The sequence below is a fragment of the Battus philenor genome, unplaced genomic scaffold, assembly GCF_028537555.1.
Source record: "Battus philenor isolate CCGP_79_NKW_IND1 unplaced genomic scaffold, ilBatPhil1.0.hap1 SCAF_3, whole genome shotgun sequence".
Classification (NCBI taxonomy): domain Eukaryota; kingdom Metazoa; phylum Arthropoda; class Insecta; order Lepidoptera; family Papilionidae; genus Battus; species Battus philenor.
In genome coordinates this window covers 12,736,567-12,760,382 of record NW_027181693.1, presented here as the reverse complement: position 1 = coordinate 12,760,382, position 23,816 = coordinate 12,736,567, and the positions used below count along the sequence as shown (strand labels likewise).

The 23,816-nt window shown below is 35.1% G+C and overlaps 3 protein-coding genes across 4 annotated transcripts in view; 1 reads left to right on the top strand and 2 right to left on the bottom strand.

Moving 5' to 3' along the window:
• The window catches only part of kcc (solute carrier family 12 member kcc), a 355,477-nt gene that overhangs the window by 168,929 nt on the left and 162,732 nt on the right, over nt 1-23,816 (top strand). The window lies entirely within an intron of this gene.
• LOC137927107 (trypsin CFT-1-like) lies at nt 4,953-7,226 on the bottom strand. The gene is made up of 4 exons (XM_068770897.1): nt 7,146-7,226; nt 6,745-6,913; nt 6,222-6,477; nt 4,953-5,467 (listed from the first exon to the last, which is right to left on the bottom strand). Exons 1-4 carry the CDS (start codon nt 7,198-7,200, stop codon nt 5,171-5,173), a joined length of 777 nt encoding a protein of 258 aa, XP_068626998.1. The 5' UTR covers nt 7,201-7,226; the 3' UTR covers nt 4,953-5,170.
• On the bottom strand, nt 14,322-15,952 carry LOC137926981 (trypsin CFT-1-like). Its single transcript, XM_068770745.1, has 4 exons — nt 15,886-15,952; nt 15,226-15,395; nt 14,898-15,153; nt 14,322-14,693 (listed from the first exon to the last, which is right to left on the bottom strand). Exons 1-4 carry the CDS (start codon nt 15,934-15,936, stop codon nt 14,397-14,399), a joined length of 774 nt encoding a protein of 257 aa, XP_068626846.1. The 5' UTR covers nt 15,937-15,952; the 3' UTR covers nt 14,322-14,396.

Below are 23,816 nucleotides of genomic sequence, written 5' to 3'. Positions count from 1 at the left end.
CTACTATTCCGTTAATTCTTTGAGTTATTTGCTATCAAAGCCGTATCAGTGGCATGAATGTATTCTTTTACTGGTGATTTATCTACTTGGCAAAGTCATCAAAATCGCTAATTTGCTTGTGGTGCCTATATCTACTGCCAAACACTGTAATCCGCTTTGTGAGACATACTGCATGTCTATGAGCTAGAATGTGTCGTGTTCTTCATAACATCGCATCGCACTGCTACAGATTGTATTCCTTATTATCAGAAAATATGTAAAAAAATGTTGTATCCAATCTTTATTTACATACACTTGGTGCTAACAAAAATTTAAATAAAAATGTTTGATAAATGTAATAAAGGTTTATCGCAAGAAATAACGTTTAAAAGTATATGACACAAATTGTTTTAAAAATTAAATTAGTTACATATATATATATATATATATATATATATATATATATATATATATATATATATATATGTGTGTGTGTGTGTGTATAAATATATATATATATATACAATTATTTGTAAAATATTCTCAAATTATTTAAAATTTATCCTATTGCAGTAAACGTGTTATACTACATAATAATAAAAATTAAAAATACCCCTTGTTTAATTCATTTACTTTATGAATCACCAGAGGATCTGACCCATTTGCAATTAATAGCGATGCAAATTACGACCGGTGAGGTAAAATTCATTTCCTTTAACTTATATGTATTTTTAATTTAGGCCACTTATAACAATAGACTCCATGAACAAAACACAATCAATAACAAATTGAAAACATGTTTAAAAAAATATTTTGGTAAAATGAATTCCATTTATTTTTTATAAATATTTTTATATTAGGATACCAGAAATATTGAAAGACCTTCGCAAATATTTATTAATAAAAACTTCATAGGGCAAAAACAGAAACCTTTAAAAACATATGTATTTAAATTCGTCAAATACCAAAAATAAAATCAATTGTACAATCCCTAAAACATTGCAGCAACATGTAAAGGATTGAATGATGTATAAATAATAATTTACGTAAATTATTGTAGTGCCGATTATTTAACAACGTTTTAAAAAATAATCAGTCGAAAAACGTTTGTTTTACATAAGACTCCTATAAAACGAGACATATATGTAACTGTACCGATTATTTTCTAATACATAAAATTGATTGATATTACTTTACATTGCAGGTACTGAGATGATAGACGTGATACGGAATAAAAAATATTTTTAGCGCTATCATTTATAATAAATTTATGACGCTATAGTTCTCGTCTTTGACGGTCTATGAATAAAAAAAAATCCTCCTCTTTTTAATTTGCGTTACAAAGTTAAAAGCATACACACGATCAAAAACGGTGTAATATTTAATTTTTTTTCGATAGTCTTAAACTGCTTGCTATACACAGTAGCAATGTTTTGCAAATTCCTAGTCCTGTTATTTCCTTGTATAGTGAAAAAGTCTGGTATACGGAGAGTTCATCAAATGTAGATTTTCAGGACCCCCATTGTTAGTTAACGTGACTCTACGAGATTCATCTAGCAAAACATCGGCAGGTCAGCCCATAGACGGCCACTGCAAGACAGTCTTGTGGTTAGATAACGTCTACCGGGTCGTGGTCGCCAATCGAGAACATTTTGATCCCAACGACCATCAGTTGCATTAGCGATGTGCCCCGTCTACTGCCATAAATGGGCAATTCTTCAAGTTAAGTCGGCGACCTTTATTCAGCAAATCATCAACTAATGGCAAATAGTAGGGGCAATCCCTTTTTAAAGCGATTACTTTTGTTTTTTAATCTTATCTACAATCTGCGTTTCCACTACTTTCTATCTTAAAACGACACCACCTTTTAACCAAGTAAATCAAAAATTAGGCGTAGTGAACAATATAGTAATACTCAAAACCATTTGTTTTCTTTTTAAAACAATTGGTAAAAGAATTAAAAATACTACAAATAAATCTTTTTCTTGAGAAGGTTAATTAAATTAATAAAGCCTAGTGTGACCGTATGCTTAAAGTATTGTTCTTTTCGTTGGTTATCGGTTTTAAGTCTTTTTTTGAATAGCGACACATTTATGTACGTGCTTGTAAAGTATTTTTCAAAATCTTATTTCATATTTTTATTTCTCTACGCGCTAAATATTATTATTGAAAGTGTTATGCTAAAAAGTTTATAGCAATTGAATTTATAGTAATTTGTTGTTGCGTTAATACTCAAAATTTTCTAACCATTTCGTACAAATATTGATGCGGAAAATTCCATTTGATATTTATTTATGATAACCAAATTTAATACATTATTAAGCATCATATCAATGATATCGAATAAAGAACGCATTGGAAATTGGTCTGATATGAAGTATAAAATTAATCTTCGGAAAATATTAGACTCCTATTTGTTACGAGGAAAATCCGTTTAGAATAAACTCAAACAAACTGCCAAGTTTCCAGTAAAACGATTGATGAAGACATGCGTTTAATTTGCGACTTGTCTCATTGATCACTTATTTTTTGGTTAAACTTCCCTATTATTTGTTTTCATTTTAGCTGTTGGACGTCCACCATTGAACATAAGCCGTCCCCGTAGATTTCCAAAAAGTCCGGTTACTAGCATCAAAAAAGGAATTTTTATTATTGTTTCAGACTTGGTATTTCTACTTTGAAGACGCGCGACCGTTATGAAATGTCTATTAAAGGTCGTAATAGAATAATATATTTTTTTATTTGGATGCAAACTAAACTAAGTTCGCCGTGAGATTTCCGGGTCCACTTGGGAAATAGCACCACTTCCGATCATAATAAGATGTCGTCAAAGGCGACTAATAAGACAATATCCCCCACAGTCATATACCCACATACATAGGCATCTTGCTTATGTGTTGGTCACGTGGAGACTAAACCATCAACAGTACGGTCAGGTAACCCGACAAGTTTGTCGCTGTTTAAAGCACGAATCGGGTACGAATGCTCAGAGAAGGTATGTCGTCTATAAAATCTAAGAATGGAAGGACAGGGTTATCCATCACCGCAAATTTCCAAGAAAACCTTTCTTATGAAAGCAAAATAGAACGGTAGCGCTTTGTTATGCGATCCGAATAGCGCTTGGTATTATGCAGTACCCGAGCTGGCCGGTATTAAATGAGCTACCGATACTTTATTAGAAATAAATCGTCCGTCTTCATAAGTAAGGAATGCCTCTGTTGACCCTAAGTACCTCTCTCCTTGAAAGAAAACTCCACATCTCGGAAAGGGAGATGGAGACCTTAGCATAATATGGATCAGTGAAACGCATATGCGTGGAAAAGTCTACTTCACTAGAACAGCGGGGATCACAGTCTATTTCTCGGGAGCAGATGCCACTTGCATTCATAGTCTTAGCATCCTCATATCTTCCAAAATTAAGACATTCGTCTTAGAAAACATGCAATGTTTTTTTAATGCATATCTACGCTCTTACAGCACAATCTTCAGAAGACGTTTATTAAAAGATTCTATAGAATACTCTAAGAATATGTTAAATAACAAATCCGGAATTCACCCCCCTCCGAGGTTACATTAGTTATTTATTTATTTAACGCTTTTTATATAACATATGTGTAACATCGAACTTAATGTTGGCATTCTCTATTGCTTAACCATTTGGGCAGTGCAGAGATTAATTAATGAACGTAGGTATAACAAGACAATATAACATCTAGTTGACTTATTACCTTGTCAACTAAATATATGTTAAACTGATTACATTAACAACTAATATTTCTAAAATATTCTAGACGCGCGCTGTAAAATTCGATTTAATAAGGGATGAGGTCAGGCAGTTAGGGGATAAAACAATCCCCGGACCATAGACAGGGCCTCTGTGATACTGAAACAACTATTGAGCGTTATTGAGACGAACACACTTTTCTATACAGCCCTTATACTCGTAATGATTGTTTTGCTATAAATTTCGATTACTATCAAAACATTATTATTAGAGTAAATATGAATAGTGTTAAAATAGTTTATTAAACATTTGCGCTCGGCCGAATTTTTTTCACTTGCATGATAAAATATATTTTAAAGGGCGGCATTTACTTTACTGCTTTACTGGTATGCAACACAAATTGACTTTTAATTTTTTAGTTCACTTACATTTGAAGCTATTGTTTTTTTTTATTATTTCGACGGGGACGAACAGCAAACAAAGGCGAATGGCGGCGGAAATACCCGAGCACCTAGATCGATTTTCTCTTGACCTTGCCACGGCTTATGTACGCTTCGACATTGGGGATAATTTTATAATACATATAGCATGTTACGGTCAGGGTTTTTCTCAAGGCTACAGCGGATTATTGTTAGATACAATAATCATTATGAAATGTCATTTATTGTTATAAAAACGATATCAGCAAATTCTATAAATGATTGTTATACTTTGAACTTAAATTTAACAATATTAACGAGGGTAGCTTATCGCTAGATAATTTGGGTTTTATGATCTAATAAAAAATTACTGATAGGTACACTTTTCCTTAAAGATTAAAATATGGTTATAACTAAATATTTCTATCATGTGTGACAGTTATAATTTATATATGATTTTTTTGATATTTTATTTCTTTGCCTTTCCGTAAGAACTATGTTTTAATGTTACCCATTAGGTTCATTAGTTCTGTTGTTTTTTTTTTAAAAAAAGTAAAATTAGCTAACTTCATATTTTTTATACATTGAAGTTCATGTATTCGAATTTTTTTTACAATTTATTTTACGTTACTTTTGACGATGAAACCAATTTCTGTTTTCAATACTCACCAATTATAAGACGAGAAAAAAATGGAGTACGTTTTACATTCTTTTTCAAAAAGAAAATTTTATTAATGAATTTCTCAGGAATATCATAACTTTGTTAAGGTGCAAACAGTTTCTGTAAATTTATTCTAAAAAAAACATTACAAACGATAAGTCAGATTATCCTCTCCTTTTGTCGTAAATATTACGTAGTTCATAAATCATTTCTATCTATCAATTACGAATATGTGTTAGATTTAAATTTAGGCTTAAATATAATATACGAGTATACTCTGATTTCCAATATTGAAAAAAAAAACACTTACACATGTATCGCTAAAATAAAACTACTGGTTGCTTTTGTATTTATATAGAAATTGTATACGGCATTCGGTAATATTGATTACACATTAGCTTGTATCCAAGAAGTAAAACGAGAAACGCGTGTGTTAACACCGGGGTAGCGGGCAAGAGCACAGCTTTGTCCCCATGAACATACTCCGACGATCACTCTATTGTGAAGCAAAGGTCCCCCCGAATCGCCTTGGCATTGATCGCGTCCACCAACATCTAGCCAACCGGAACACAACATGTTGTCAGTGATTTGTAACCGCAATTCAGCGTAGCGACTTCTGCAAATGGTCTGATTAATTGTCCACACCTGCACGTTACGTAACTGCTCGGATCCCGAACCGTCCACCTATAAAAATAAATAGTAAATATCTACCTTCAAAATAACAATGGCGTATAATAGACAACCTGTGTGAACCATAAAGATAAAAGTAAAATAAAATCTTATTTTGTTTTTAATAACTTGAAATGTTCAAAAGAAAATAACTTTGTCCTGATAATTAATACGCACTTAATTTTTATTACTTCTTTTCGAAGCTACCCAGAGTGCCAACTTAAAAAAAGAGGTGTATATTAGATGAAATATTTTTAGCATCATTGCGAAAGATCGAAAAGATTGCAAATTGCGCTTTATAGTGATTCATGGTAGATTAAAAACAAACCAAAACACAAGACATAAAGATGTTTAATTTTTTTTAATAAAGTAAGTTTTTTTTAGTAAAGCAATTAATAAATATTAAACTCAATATTTTACCTATAATACTACGGTTATAGAGTACGATAAAAGTTCAATTATTTTGAACAAGGGTGTTAATTTTTTTAAATAACAACATATTTGGTGCAGCAACAATATCTTCTTAATTTCTACCCTACTACACCCACTCAACGATTATTGACTGTTTTAAATAAGTGTATGTATGTACAACTCATAAAATTCCTTAAAGAACTTATTAATCTAACCAAGCAAATGAAGTGGTCCGATTGACATCCTATTTCAAATATGAAAGCAATATCAGACACTCAAAATATCATCGAATATTTAAATTCTAATACACGTCCTTAATATAATAAAGTACTTTACGTAATTAACAATGTTAATTTACCTGAGTTACGCCCCATCCTATTGCCCAAACAGCTTGATTGTCTGCTAGTTGATAATTAGAACCAGCTATGCTACCGGCGCGTACTCTATTGCTGTAGGTAAAGACGGTGGCGGACTGAAGGATGGCTATGTCGTTATCAAACGTAAGGTAGTTGTAGTTCGGATGGTTTACAATCTTTCCGACGTTATGTACTGTCCCGCCACTATTTGCCCAAGACGAACCGACGCGTATACGCCACTTTATAGCCGTATCACCGCTTTAATTTTAAAAATAAAATGTAAGTTCAAAATTATGTATAGTTTGTTTCATAAGTATTGAAGAGAAATTAAATGAATGAAAACGTTATTTATTTAAAACCGTATTATGGGAAAAAGTCGAAAGAATAATAGCAGATAAATGTAAAAAAGAACGAACGTTATTAGTTAGTAAACATTGAAAAATTATTAACATTCATTAAACATGCATGCGTGCAAAACGATTAAATAATTAATAAATGTTCAATAAAATTAAAAAAAAAACTCACTAGAAGCAATGAGCCGCAGAGAGAATTGCTCGATTAGTTAAAATGGCGCCTCCACATGCTTGAGAGTAACTTTTCAGGTCCCAAGAGTACAGCAAAGAGGAAGCATAAGGATATGCATCGATAGTAGTTATTGAACCGCCAATGATCCTCTGTTGATTCCTAGGTAGGACTGCGAACAAATAGCATTCTATAATGGTTATCCAGTATCCAATATAATAATTTTAAATTCTATTATATATATATATATATATCTAAATGCCAAATAATTTACAAAACCAAACTACGTACAAGAAATACAGAAACATGGAATAAAAACATTAGAAACTGTCGGTTGAAAAAATAAACAATTTGTGTTACGCTATTCGTACAGTTACATTTTTATTGGAAAATTAAAATTTTACCCAATGCTGTAGTGAAATCAAGAATCAGGAGGACTGCAGCCAAATATGAATGCATTTTTACGCAACCAGTTTCAAGATTAAAAAATGTATACTGATTATTTATTATTGAAATTGAAGCATTTATAGGTAATAGATCATACACTTGTGAATAGTATCTCAAGAGCCCTTCATCACAATCAAATAACTGGAATTAGTTTTTGATATAAATGATATAGATAAGGCTATAAGAGCCAAGCGTAACAAAAACTTAGTCGAGGATGTTTAAAGGTAAGAAATCGATAATGCATTTAAATTGACTTTTTTTACCAGTTAACTCTGAGGGTATTTAAAAGTCAGTTTTAAATTTGAAACTTATTTACTGATTTTAACTTCACAATAAAAATGATTTAGTCTGGCCATAAATATCTTTATAACTGAAATAAATAAAAAATTACTTTTGAATTTGGAATCTGTTATTTTTATATGATTGTTTATCGGGTTTTCTTATTTTCGCTTATATATTGTAAAATATTTTGTCATATTAAAATGGGGTAAGGTGATAAAGACAATTGAATTGCTATGCGCTTACATTACATAAAGTGGATATATTACTAAGTACAAATTTTAGAATCTGTATGATATTAGTCAAATGTGAACCGGATTATTAGTAGGTACAATAAAACTTCCTCTATCTGTGACAGAAAAAACCTAACCATCAACGTAGTGTTCGTATGAAAAAGACGATCAAAACAGTAAGAGAAAGAATCCGCAAAGATAGATGAAGATAGCACCTGGAACCATGTTACGTATTAACTCAGGACTTGCAGCCTATAAGGGATACCCCTCGTTCTTTATTAACTGATAATTTAAAAAAGAATAGTTTGGTAAAAGCAAAATAACTATATAAGCGGTACGCAAAAGGGGATCCCACCAAAATTTTATTTAGTAATGAGAATTTTTTACAATTTAGCAATATTTACCAAATAAAATAACCGTATTTTTGCCCAAAAGTGTAAGAAAGCTTCTCATTTAACTAACAGGGTACAAAGTAAGCATAATTCGACTTCAGTGATGGTTTGGTGACGTGATAGCTATGAAAGAGTGACTAAGCCAAATTTTCAATTGGCACTAATCGGTGTAACATTACTCCTAAAGATGCCCCGTGGAGGGGTGTAACACGTGTTGAGTTATTTAACGGTGATACCCCCTTTTAAGAAAAGATTGACCCTATTCCAGGAGACGGTAAGTTGCGGCTCGCTAGGCACATAAAACTCTTTGGATGTGAAACTGCGACGCTTTAGTTCCACAGCAAATATTAATAATATCCGTTTGTCTTGTAGAGATATAATTAAAAGTTTAGTTAGAAACCATATAATAATGTTAATTTAGAGTCGTATTCGAAACTTCAAACAACAAGCTATGAGCCATTATTTTTTTTCTAAATTAAAATTATATTAGAAAACAGATTTTTTTTTCTAAGGAATAACTAGAATATTTTTTTATTAAAAACTGTATGTGTGCGACAACCATTTATTGTTAGCTATTTTTTGTGAATTGTGATTTTAGAACCTTTCGACTCAAAAAGTTGACGAATTTAAATACCCAGCGTTATGGAGTACGGCAATAATGTAGGAGATCCTGGAGCTTCATCAACATATGTATTACTTTTGTCTTGCCTCCTAAGATCAATCCAAAAGGACAGTGAAAACAATTTAATAAGTGTCCTTCCCAAAGATAGGGGAATGAGAATAAAAAAAAAATCAATCCATTCAAATATAAGTTGTCGGTTAAAATTTCAGAATTTAGTACATTTAGTCTCATACAATACTTTTAATGAAGAGACAGTGATAAAAATAAATTTAAGCATCAATTTGTATCGAAAGTAGGATTTTCTATCTGATACACTAAAAACTGCAGATTACTCTTACTACACTATATAAATTTAAATCGATAGTAATGTTGGTTCAAATCATTTTAATTTTTTATTTACTTTATTACATGGAAGAAGTGGTTTTCTTGATGTTCAAGATATATGTAAGATTTTCTTCAATCACATATATGTGCAATAACTCCAATTCATAAAAGGAAGCCCTCCAAACACTATAGACTCAACTGCGGCAAGAAAAGACCTTTTACAATCTTATCAACATCAACGATTCTAAAAACCGTGGCTTCTAGTACTTTGTGATAAACAACCTATAAGATTTACATATAACATGTAGAAACATTAATGTGCCTATGTAGCAGACGTTTATACCTACATTACTAAGAGCAAGTGGCAGGGGCGGAATTTCTACTATTATTGTAAATTCTGAAGGAGGAATAAGGATTCTTAGTTCCATATGTCCAAAAGTTTTAAGAGCAGGACAGTGACCGGTGGATTGGATGGAATCTAAGGTACATTTAAAAAAATATTAGACGCGTCAGTATAAAACCGCAGTGACAGGAAGTATAAGACAACAAGTCCATAACATCTCGCGTAACTAAGTAAAGTATTTTGCGCGTAATTAATAAACAACTTGAGCATTACATATAGAAACATTTTTACCTCATTAATTACCTACGCTTTGCAGTTAATACTAACATCATTCTGTTAATGAACATAAACTCTCCAAACTTCGGCTAAGGACAGAGGTTTTTCGAGCGCTGATAATGAACTTCAGACAAATCGTAGCAAGTAAGTAGCCAATAGTTATCAGAATGTATCATCTCCGTTCAATAGCATCGGAAAAAGAATAAATATATATTAAATATGGAAAACTAATGAATAGCAACGCAATGAGAGGCCCTAAATTAATTTTTAATCATTTTAGTAGTTGGTGCATTTGCATCGAAATAAATAAAGGAAAAAAAACATAAGATTCTGCTCGAAAAATAACGTCCAATGTTAAATTTTATATCATTTTATTTCCTTTGTGCATTCAAACAAGATAGCAAATTATTCATAAAATTGTCACAAAATATTAATTATGCATTGGCTACAATCCAAGGCGTGATTAATACACTATAATAAACACACTAGAATAATACACGAGTACTGATTCCGGGGTAATGGGAATACAGACACTGTAGGCCCCATGACGTGAGCCCCACGATGACATTATTGTGAAGAACAGGAGCGCCTTGATCGCATTGGTATTCGTTGCGATAGTCGATTTGATGCAGTTCCGCGCAACGCATGTTGTCAGTAGGATACATGGACAATGAAACATAGATGCGCTTGCATTGTCTTATATTCGCATTACTTCAAATACCGCCGCATTAACCTACAAAGAAATTTATATGAGTATTTGTGGACAAGATTTTCGGTGACTTTATGTTTCCGCTACGACCGTCACAACCTAGATATAGCTTTTTACAATAGAATCATAATTGGATTGCAATCATGTTTCTTTTGATTCTTTGACACAATTCTCATTAACTCTACCCCATTCGACAGCCCACAAGAGTTCGTTGTCTGCCATAATATAATTGCTTCCCGTAATGCTGCCTGTCTGCGCTGACACTGTCGCTGAACTTAAAGTGGACAGCGGCGTGCAAGATTGCTATGTCATAGTCTGAATAAACTGGAATATGTTCAGGAGGAGTGATTATACGCGATGTAGCGTAGATCTGACCGCCGTTGTTGGCGAAAGTAAAACCAACGCGAATACGCTATGAGTCAGGTGAATCTTTCCTAAAAATTAAATCAATATCTTTACTATTTTTATCCTACGGTACGATCATCATTTCATAAAATTAAAACTCAACTTACCAAAAAAAGTCAGCTATACTTGTTACGGATCTTCAGTTAAGAATCGCACTGACGCACCTCTGCCAGTAAAAGGTTAAGTCAGAAGTGAACAAGAGACTAACAACATTGTTATAGCTTTTACAGCTTCATCGTCATTGAGTTAACGGAATAGCAGGGTCCGTAAACCTTTAAAAAAAACTTCTTAGGCACTCACACTCCAGTTGCACGATGACATTCGTACATAGGTAATTGTTATATTCGGGTAGTGGCAGAAAGTCGCCTTCTGACATGGATTGTTCGAAGAACGCGAAATCGTGTGCGATGTGTCACAGTTGCAGTGGCTTTCGATGTTGTGGAAATAGCGCTTGAGGTTTTGCGAGTTTCTGCAGTATATGTGCTTCGACGAGTAGTTTGTATGAATTCTGTAGTGGGAGTGTCTAGGACATCTCTTAGACGCCTCTTGAAATGGCGGAGGTGCAGGGGGAGTAGTTTGATGCGCTCTCTATGAGGGTATATAGTGAGGTTGCTGAACAGTGGGCAATAACAACGTTTGCGAAGGAGAAGACGAATCTTTGACAAGTTTTCAACAAGTGTAGCGTACGCTTAGAGGGGAATTTCGTAATCTTATAAAAAGCTCCTATGTGGGCTGACATTCTTACGGAGTTTACCATCGTCTTTCTCAAACGTCCTCAAAGAGGATAGCTGTTAGTATGATAATGGGTAACCGCGCCATATTACATGAGACAGCACCTACTTTTGCGGGATCGCCTCTTTCGCAGGATCTTGAGTTCAAGCTGCAAGATAGGGTTTATAAATGGCGCTAAGAGCTACGGGCTTGCGATCTAACCCCGTCATGGGATCTGGAATTGTAGAGGTCCTTTACTCGGCAGTTGTTAGAATGGCTGAAAGATTAAGCAATCCAAGAGCAGAAAGCACTGTCGCTGATGTTCGTTCGGTCCTAGTGTATTGGATGAACAGGCGGCACGGTGCTCTTACCTTTAGGCTGATGCAGGTGCGTTCAGAACACGAATACTTTAATAAGTATCTGGACCGCACAAAAATGAACCATGTGTTACGTTTGCGTAGTTACGTGTGGGGTTGTTACGTGGTAGCGAAGAGAATACTTTATTTAAAACTATTCGTCGACCGCTACGTTTTTTTTAGTAAAATGTATTAAGTTCGAGATGGCTGGTTGTAAGTAAAGCAGTGTAGAGAAATCATACCCAAAAAAGTATGTTGCTGATAAAAAAAACACACGTTTACACAACGTCACTTGAAACTATTTACAAAAGTAAATTTTTACATAATGTTTAAAATACGAAAAACCTTAATAGACCGCCAGTATCCATTACGATCAGACTAACTGTAGTCATCTTTTACTTTCTTTCCTCTTTAAATAATATGTTTTATGACTCCTGCAACAACAGTTACAATAATAATTTATCCACTAAATTTTGTTATTTCCATACTCTTCCTCCTTCTATCTTAATGTCATTCATTGATTCGTTTTTCGTTCGTCACAATTCCTTGCATTACATTTCATTCCATGTACGAGTATACCTTTCTGGTCTTACTTACGTCGCGTTCCCTCAACGAATAACCAAAGGTACTATATTTTGTTTATTTGGTTCTTTTTTATTTTGAACTGTCTTATTTACTAATAACTTTTTTATTTTCTTAAATCTATATTACACTTCAACCACATTTTTTCTAATGTATCGAAATTCGTTCCTATATATTTTTGTTATTTTTGTTATACTGAGTATATTTGGTACTATATATACTCACTTCTACAACACTACTGAAGTACTCAACAACCATCTTGGCTGTCTACCAGCGAGGCGATGGTATCCTCACTGATCCTATCCTGCAACCGAGGATGACGTTCCCTTCTCAGTGCGCCAAATACCGGACAACTGGTGATTAGGTGCGCCCCAGTATAGTCCACCGCAGGATCACAAGTGCACAAGGGCTTCTTCTTGAATTTAAACCTATGCAGATACACAAAAAATCCCCCGTGCCCCGTGAACATTTTGACCAGAACCGTGTCCGGATCAATGCAATGTTATTATACCCCAACAACATGGGTTTGTTAAAAAAACGTATAACCATTAGTAACCTTGTGTAATACACAAATTTTCTCGTCGAAAGCTTTAATTAGAAACTATACATAGATTCTGTTCATACAGATCTATGTAAAGGATTCGATGAAATTGATCACAGAATGCTTCCTGAAAAACTAGAATATAATGGAATTCGGGGGTATTTATTAAGGGGGTTCACCTCATATGTCACAAATCGACGCAACAAGTCATCAAGTATAGTTATTCGTCTGTCGACACTTCCACGTCATCCGGTGTACCGCAGGGCTCCATTCTCGAATCACCTATTTTTATTTATGAATAATAAAAATCAATGCTTTGTAACTACAATTTATATTGTATGCCGACTACCTCCAATATTTCACAATTGTTAGAAGTACAGTTTATCTCTTTTTAAAATGCTTTTAAGACCCTAATTTTAATACGCTGCGCAAGAATGGCGGCCTTTTAACCAAAAGTATATGTTATATATAGTACAGTAAGTTATATATAATTCAAATGGAGGCAGTTCGATAAAAATTCCTTCGATCTGTCTGTCATAAATACCACAGCTCCGGGTCTTCGTATCTTTTGGGTAAATTTTCTTTATCTAACTTAAGTAACAGGTGTTTACTATGAAATACTGTGCCAATTAACTAATCAGATTTACTATGCGTATTACGTATACGTAGAACCTATAAATAAATCATAAGAAGTTGTGCTTCAAGAGTTTTCATCGAAATAAAAAAAAAAATCGTCTGCCTTTAAGTACTTATAGAATTTCTTTGTATTTCCTACATTTTTAACCGTTCTGTTTTTTTCTTGCTTTCTTTTGAATATTAATAAATGAATAATAGTGCTGATGGCGTAATGATTAAGATTTTTTACTATTTTTACTGACCTGATTTACTCATACAATTGATAATAGTCCCAAAAAAAAACTAAATCAAATAAAAGTAAGAGGTTAAAACGGAAATTAATGCTTTAAATATTAATAAATATAAATAATTTATAAAATTTAATATAAAATAATTTAAAATAATAGATACTAAAAAAATCTTAGGCATCTGTATCTTTAGAGCGTTGCTATTTGCGGTAAACATATATATTGAATTTACATGAGTCGTCAATTAATTAGCCCACAATTTCCTGGATGATGATAATTGTTGGTAAACCATTTGTACCATGCAATTCTCTGGCTGACATAGGATTAAGAAACGAAAGTGCCCTCATCACCTGTCAATATCTATTTCTAACAGGTTGACATTTGTTCACCTTGATTTGCATCAAAATAATAAAAAAATCTAGATTGAATATTGATAAAAGTAAGAAAAAAAGCAAAGGTCTTGTTTAAAAAATAACGTCCAATGTTAAAATTTTTCATCATTTTATTATTTCTGTGCATACAAATAAGCTAGCAATTATTCTATTATACTTAAAATTGTTACAAAACCATTGTTAAGCGTTGGCTACAATCCAAGGTGTATAGCTAGATACACGAGTGCTGATTCCGGGGTATTCGGAATACAGACACTGTAAGCCCCATGACGTGAGCCCCACAATGACGTTATTGTGAAGAACAGGACCGCCCTGCTCGCCTTGACATTCGTTGCGATGGTCGATTTGGTCCAGTGCCGCGCACAGCATGTCATCAGTAGGATACATGGCCCACGTAACGTAAATGCTCCTACATTCTTTCATATTGATATAGTTCATCGGAATGTGTCGCATTAATTCAGATGGCGTCGCACTAACCTATAAAAAAATTATATGTGTATGTGTGTGAGTAGATTTTCGGTGACTCTTTATGTTTCCGCAAAAACGAGAATCATAATTAGATTGCAATCATGGTTGCACGTACCAAGTTGATAAATATATAAATGTAAGTTCTCAAATTCCTATATGGACGTATAAGTTAAAATGTTGTTATAAGAAATTTAAGAAAACCGAGATGCTTACTGAACTTCTACCCCATCCGACAGCCCACACGGGTTCATCGTCTGCGATAACATAATTTCTTCCCGCAATGCTGCCTGCGCTGACAAAGTCGCTGAACGTAAAGTGGACAGCGGCGTGCAGGATTGCTACGTCATTTTCAGAATAAAATGGATTAAGTTCGGGATGACTGATGATGCGCAACGTAGCGTGGACCTGGCCGCCGCTGTTGGCGTATGAAGAACCAACGCGGATTCGCCATGTGTCAGGTGAATCATTCCTAAAAATTAAACCAATATCTTTACTATTTTAATCAATTGTCCTCTTTTCGTAAAGTTAAAACTCTACTTACCAAAAACAGGTAGCTTTAGTTATGACGGATCTTCTGTTAAGAATCGCACCGACGCATTTCTGCGAGTAAACGGCTAAGTCTGAAGTGAACAAGAGACTAGCAATAAAGGGATACCTTCCAATTTCAGTTTCGGTTCCTCCGACAAGATCGCGGATTTCTCTCCAATCTGCAAAAAACATTGCGGTTTACATTTAAGATAGAAGATTAAAATTCCTTCAATGTGCATGCAATTCAAATAAAGAGGAACAGTGTGCTAAGCTACAAATGTATCAGATTCATTTTAAAAACTAAAATTGGCAGACAGAAGATCTGAACCTCAACAAAAACAAACAAAAAATAGAATCTTGGATTACAGCACAGTTGCACATGTCCTCTTAATCATGCGTTGGTACGCCACATTTCGTTTGTAATTGTACTGGCTATAACGTGCCTTAAACCAAAGCTACCAATACTTTTTACTATTCTTTGTACAGAAATAGACGCCTATCATTATATATTTCATTTACAGTCAAGTTTATGCCCTATCGACAAATAAGCTGAAATTCAACGTACTGCAGTAGTCAATTGGTATAAAAGTTACTTTCCGTGTGAGCTTTTTTTAACAAAAATATTGAGTAATAAGAAAGAAAAAACTTTAATTATAAATTTATACTTAACTGCGGCGGCGGCAAAACACGCGCCCAAGAAAATTACCACAGTGAATACCTGCATTTTACTAATAAACAGTACTGACGGATTTTAACGAACACAGGCTTTTATATCTGCGTTTAATCACCTTTGAATCTAATCTCCGCATTAGCTTCCCTTTGAATTTGATAACAACTAGCCGTATTTGTATCTTAGTATTTCCATGTATTACTTTCTATGCAGTGTCGCTATTTACAGTAAGTCTAGGTGTTGTTTGTATGTCTACACGATATTTCTATTAATTGTATAGTTCTATTATGAACAAAATTAGCAAAGGTTTCACGTCGATGAAATAAAATTAGTCTTCATTTATTATTATTTTCTATTGTGGACCAGATACTAATCTCTTCAAATCAAATAGGTCAAATACACACGAAATTGCCTTTCTTATTGTTAATCAGGGTTCACTGATATCTTTGAAACTAAACGGCCAGCTTAGATATAAAAATGTAAAATCTTACCTTAAACGAAATCACTACTTGTCTTTCCTAATTGCTTAACACGTTGGCCACACACGCTGAATGACGATATTGCTATCTTGCAGAGCTTGATGGCTCTTTGATGATGTATGATCTTTTTATTTGATATACTTTTTTATCACCAATAATCAATCTTTCGTTTATAGGTTCGGATCTATTATGCTATAATACAAATTGGTAAACGAGTACACGATTCAAGTTTCTTTCAGCCAGTGCCCAAATATTGACGCTTTATTTATCTGCTTTTTTTAAATGTGGGCTGGTCCAGCTGTTTTGCTCACAAACCCTTGTTTGTGTGATGTCATATAATAAATACCCTCTTATATTCGAAACATATTTCTGTCTTATATTTTTAAACAATAATTTTCCAGGTATCTGTTTCTATACAAAAAATTGCTGTTTGCGTTAAAACTAGATGTTGTGTTTAGATAAGATACCGATTACTTAATCCAAAATTTCCTGTCATATGCACGTAATAAGCAAATTATACAACACTAACGCTACAACTATATACAACTATTTTGAGCAAATGTTCATATTAAAATCCAAAATTTGTACAAACAAGTCTTATCAAACATATTAATCTAGGTTTTAAATAATTTATGTATATTTTAGAAGAAAAGTTTTTTCGTGATTTGTGTAAACTGGGAAATTAGAACCTTTGAAAAGAATTTAAACTTTATGTAAAAAGTTATGAGAATTTGTTTATAAAATTGGAAAATCATCGGAAAAAGTTTTTTGTGTATTTTTAACAACATTTGCTATTATTGCTATAAATCCTTTACAAAGTTTTTTTTTAATATTCGTTAGGTGGATAGATATAGTAATAAGTATACGGTTTATCATTTTTTATCGAAAAGAAATTAATAAATGATTGTCTTCTTTTATCATCTGTTATATTTAAATTCCTAATTAAATTTGATGAACATGATTTTTTCGATTTGCCGTACCCTTATCGTATAGAGCAGTGATTCCCAAAGTGGTCTATATCGACCAGCCGAAAAAACGCCAGCGAAAAAAAATTTTTTACTTACATCATACTATCTTATAATATTAAAACATTTACATTATTTATAAAAATACCTATGAAGTTAAAAAAAATATTATATATGTTTTTAAAATTGTGTAAGTTGTAGGGTGTTGGTATTCGCTTTGTGGTCGCAATACATTTTGAACTTGTAAAAACCTGAGAGTCGCAGTCTTAAAGCTTCGCTACCTTGCACTGACTTGTTCAACTCGTCACTCTATAAGTACGAATGTGGGACAAATACGTTTTTTATTCGTTTCCTAAATCTTGAAAAGGAAAGAAAGCTAAGAAAGTATTTTAAAAGATATTAACAGATAGTATATCACACAAATTATAGTGAGTCGGTGTTATTTTGTTTGAGAGTGCTGGAGAAAAGTAAATACATAATTTTTTATAAATTTTAGTTTTGTACTCGTAGTTAGCAAAGATAGATAAATTAAGCCAATCATGACTTTAGTTATTAGTAGTTTAATATTCAATCATGCAAAATTACACGAGTACTCCTCAAAAGTTTCTTTTTGAAAGTTTTAGCAATCGGTATTATAATTACAGTGCAATATCCGTAATTCGAGCTAATGTTTGCAAGAAGATGTCCAAATTATGGAATGTTTTCGGAAAATTCAAAAAATATTTTTAATATACAGCTGCTGGATTTTCTGTCTTATTTAAATAATTTAATTTTGCCCACATATGACTGATGCAATGTCCGAATCTAAAAAGAAATGCAGACAGTACAGTGTTGATTATTTGAAATTTGGCTTCATTCCATCATTGCGGGACAAACAATTGCCTATGTGCCTTTTATGCAACAAAGTTTTGGGCAATGACGCTATGAAACCATCTTAACTGTAAGATCATCTGAGAAGATGCCACCCTGATAAAACAGAGAAAGATTTGAAATACTTTCAAACACTCAAAGATAAACTTCAGAAGAGACCTTCACTGGACAGAATGTTCGCTTCGACGTCGCAAAGAAATAATGGTGGTTTGCGGGCGTCTTACAATATCTCGTTACTTACAGCAAAATCCGGAAAAATGCATACTATTGGAGAGAAGTTAATTTTGCCAGCTGTTGAAGAGGTTTTAAAAACTGTTTTATACAAACCTTGCATCTGATATCATTAAAAGAATTCCCTTAAGCAAATATACTGTTGAAAGACGTATTGATGAAATGAGTTCTAATATTGAAAGCTTCTTATGTAATTATTTGCAAACGACCCACTTCTCTCTACAATTGGACGAACTTTGATAACCGACACTAAAGGTGAATCAACATTTCATGTTTTGAAGGATTACTTCATAGAAAAGCAATTCCTTTATCAAATATAATATCAGTAGCTACAGATGGAGCAGCTGCCGTGGTTGAACGCGATCGTGAATTTATAAGCTAATTAAAACAAAATGTGACAGGGGTGTTATCAATACATTGCGTCATCCATCGACATCATTTAGTTGCTAAAAATTTGAGCGTTAGATAACATGAATCGCTTCATTTAGTCATTGATGCAGTAAACCGAATCCGAAGCAACACGTTGAATACGCGGTTATTTGCGCAGTTGTGTGAAGAAAATGGCGAACACTTTCATCAATTACTTCTTCACACTGAAGTACGCTGGCTGTCGAAAGGCTTATGTTTGACAAGATTTTTTGCACTTTTTGAGACTATTTTAGAATTTCTGGATACTAAAGATAAAATTTTAAAAGAAAATTTAATGAAGAAGAAAACAGACATCGCCTATATAACAGATTTGTTTACAAAATTTAATATGGTTAATTTGCAATTACAAGGCGACAGTTTAACTTTAATTAAAACAAAGTCCATCTTATCAGCGTTTCTTGCCAGAGTTAAACTAATGAAGCAAAATATTGGACAGGCGAATTTGCTGAGTTCCCCAAATTGCCAAAGACAAGCTGCCAGGAATACGTTTCAACCTACCTTCAACATTTAAATGCCCTCTATTCAGATTTTGAATCTAGTTTTGAAGATATTTTGACTATGATTATACCACCGTGGATAATTAATCCATATGGTGACATAGAAGAAACGAATGTCACAATACAAGAGGAACTGACTGAACTAACTACAAACGAAGAACTTAAGGTTCAGTTTAAAAACGGATATCAGCAATTCTGACTGCAAAACTACTGACCCGTTAATTATCCCGTATTATGGAATATAGCGAGGAAATTTTTAATTTCCTTTCCATCGTCATACCTAGTGGAAAGGGGGTTCAGCGCTGTTCCCAATCTCCTAACGAAAAAAAGAAACAGACTGGACATCATTAGCCAAGGAGATTTAAGATTAACCCTTACAAAATTGACTCCAAATGTTGATAATTTATTATTAGCCCTTAATAGCCTGATTTACGAAAGTGATTTTTTTTAATATTACTATGTTTGCTTGAGGGTCTAGGTGAAGGGAAAAATAGATTTTTTTTTTAATTTCGTTGGAAAGAATATTATACAACAGTAAAATTCGTACAGCCAACCTATAAAAAAAACTAATAGTAATGTGAACATTCGATTTAAAAGATTGGTATTAAAATTGAAACTCTAGGCTAAAGGTTTAAATCATCAGGTTCATCCTTCTCACTAAAAATATTGACTTATTGCTTATGTTATTTTATTTATAGTTTATTTTATGTTTATTTAATGTTACGTATACTTTACATAACAGATATAAAATTTTATTTTGAGTAGTTTTAATTTAAATTCAACTAATAAATGTATAAATTAACAAATGTTTTTGCTTTAAGTTTTTAACACTAAACTTCACTACAGTTAGAAATTTACAGGAAATCAATATCGAATCAGACCTCGTCGAGGTCAACATTGGCGAGGTAGAGCGCGAGGGCTTTAAGGAAGGGAGGGGGAAGGCGGCTACTTTAGGAGGGCGAAAGGTCGAGGGGCGGCTTGCACGGCGTTTTTAGGCGTCTTTAGACAGCCCCTGTAGTTGCCTGGGTGTCCTTGCGTCTTGCAGAGAACACACAAGGGCGGTGTCTCTGTGACCATAGGACGGGGGCACTCTGCTGTCCCGTGATCCCCTAGGCAAGTAACGCACCGGGGGCGAGAGAAGCAATTACGGGCAGCGTGCCCGTAGAACTGGCAACTGTGATACTGGACGACGATGCCTCTGCAATTAGTAGCCTCGAACGAGATCCCAGATAGGGAGCAGAACTCCTTGAGGCCGAAGATCTTCTTTCCCTCGGAGGAAAGTTCGGGGGTTACCATGATGAGTGAAATGAAGAGGTTATTGCTCAATGAGGTCATACGCTTTGCATCGAGGATGGGGATGCCCGCTTTCTTGAAGTCCTCGTCGACGTCGGTAATCTCAATTTCGAGCTGACGGCTGCGGCTAATAACCCAAAGGCGCTTATCCTCGGGGAGGGCATACATGTGGAAGGAGATGTCTTCTTCACGCAGGTGGCGAGGGAGACGATAGTAGTCGTCGATAGAAATAGCGCTGATCATAATACCTTGGGAGGTATTTTTGGCTTTGGTCTTGTATATCTCGTTGGCGCATGTGCAGCCACGATAGGACAGCTTTCCAAGATTGTTTGTCGTTAAGGAAGCTGGGCGGGGGGGCGTTGGTAGGCCATTTGTTAGGTGGGCGGTTACTTGAGAGTTTCCGTTCGGGAGGGCATGCGTACGGCTTTTTGGCCGGGCTAGCCGATGGGGAGGCAGTTTTTGAGATACTGCCGCGGTGAGAAAGAGAGGGTGCAGAACGAAGCGGCCTCTTCCACTTGCAGGTGACTAGAGTGAAGTCGTCGGTTCCAGGGACTGGCTTCGGTCCGTCGATCTCAATCTCCGAGTCCAAGCCTAGATACTCGGACCCGGAGGTGTGGTCCGACGAGCCGTCGCTCGGGTGTGGGTCCTCGACTGGAAGAGATTTCCGCTTTTCATAGCGGACGGGGTTGTCAGGTGACTGCAGGGAGTCTCAGAAAGCGGGTAAAAGGGTCCTTGGCATCTGCCCGGACCCCGACGATAATACCCGGACGAGTACAAACTCGGAGGGCCCGTGTAATGACGCCAGGATTGCGGCATTGTTGGGTGGAGTCGTGAGAGTGTGAATCGATCTACTCTGCACCTCCCTGCTAAACGAGCTGAAGCGAGCACAAAACGATGTGGAGAGCGCGGGTACGCTGGGGTCCAAATGCAGTGACCTGGGTGGTCACTCTGGGCAATCCTTTGCCGGAAAGCGGTGTCCAGGGAGAGGTTATCCCACGTTACTGAGCGTCACAACGCAAATCTACCTAATCTTGGTGAAGACTAAACCCTAAACGATCGTATGGAGGCGGAGTCACCCAACGTGCGTAAAGCGCGGCTAACGGCTCTGGCCTTACCTACCTAAATCCCTAGAACAACCCACGCGGGGGCGCCGTGGGGGGAATCAGTGCTTAGTCACACGCAGACCGCGGCTCGCCCCTGGGCTTAGAGTAACGGCGACGACGCGCGACAGGTGTCGGAACGCGAATACGCGGGAATCCAGCTGGCCGTCGGATGTTGACCGAGCACGTAGCTCGGGTGCGACTTGCGTCTTGCATCTTGACTTGGCACGACGAAGGAGCCGTCCGGACCGGAAGCGACAGGAGCAGCGCAGTCTACGACCGTTCATAAACTGAACGTGCGTTCAATGCCGGTTCTCAGGAATGACCTTAGACGTTGTCTAACAGTAAGAAACAGCAAGCTGCGTCAGCTACTACGGGAGGCGGGGAAATCCGTGGACACTTCCGAATTTTTATAATCCAAACGCTGATTGCAGTATTTTCTTGCACTGGGGTGCAAGAAAGTGGACACTACGGCAGCAATCGGGGGGGGGGGGGGGCAGGAAACTCCAAAAACACTTCCGACATTCCAAATGCTGAGCGTAGTGAATCCGTGCGCCGGGGCACAGGATATAGAGCGCTGCGACAGCTACTAAGAGAAGTGGGAAAGTCCGAGGACAATTCGACACATCCAAACGCTGTACGCAGGAATTATTTGCACCGGGATGCAAAGCAGCGAACCTAATTGCAAGTCAGCGATACGGGAGGCGAGAAAGTCGGCATTCCAACCGAACGCTCAAAACGCTGAACTCCCAATGATGCGTTTATTCGATAGGAAAGTATTACATTACAGCCTGCAGTGCCGGCAACAAAGCATCGTCTCGTTGATCTCGTCTTAGATGAATAAATAATATAAACCATAGTTGTTGCAACTCTTTATACTATTTATACAACTCCTAACCGCCACAACATCTACAAATATAAATATACACATTTTTAACAAATAGTACTTAATAAAATTACCAAATATCGTTTTTTTTTCATATTTGAATATTTGAACTGCCTATATAGATACCGTTACAATATATTTAGTATCAATAAAATTTAGCTAAATAAAATTTCTTTATTGAGCAGCTAAATTTTATACTAAAGTATATGTTTGTAAATGTGTTCTTAGAAAACAATCGATAGATATCGTTAATACATTCCATATTGAATGATCGGTTTTCAATATTAAAATTTCAAAATATCGCCGCTCCCACCGAATTAAATGGTAAGTCCGAAAATGCAACTTTTTAGGAGTGACGAAAAGCTATATGTTGGTTATATCTCAAAAATTTTTAACTAAATTGTATCTATTCTTAGTATGCCGAATACGAGAAAAGGTTTTACTTATATCATACATATATATCATACGAAGCCACACGAACGAACGATCTGTACATTGTATACACCTCAAAAATCTACGGCAGCTCGAAATTGTCGGTGCGAAAAGAAAAGTTTTTTTTCAGTCCCCGTATGAAATCAAAAAAACGTCAAAAATTGTTTAAACGTCCTACACACTCTTTTTACTATGGACTACGCAATGTAAAAAAATTAAAAACCGATCCTGCGTCCGGTGTAACCAGTTGTTAGCGACAAAAATAATTAAATATCATTGCTACAACTGTAAGACGTAGCCTGGTATAATTCATAATGTTTGAAAAGGTGCTAGGTAAAATTATTGCAGGACAAAGTTGCTCCGTTGAGAATAGTGATTGCAAGAAAAATAAGAAAGGTAGGTATTGCCAAACGAAAAAGCTTTACTTTTTGTAACCAAATTTTCGGACTGTTGCCGTTTTTTCATAGATATACTTCATATAAAGAAAATGTCGTTATAACTAGTATATGACAATAAAAAAAATTTTGTGTTGCCATACTATAAAAACAAGGTCTCTTTTAAAAAATGTGAAAAATAGGAGGAAACATATTTTCATGTAAATTTTGTACCGGGCTACGTCGTGCGGTAGTAGCAATGACATTTGACCATTTTTATTGTTGACAACTCGCAACACAGGGCGCAGGATCTGTTTTTCACTTTTTGACGTTTCGATATCCACAACCTATAGTATAAGTTGGGCGTTAAAACAATGT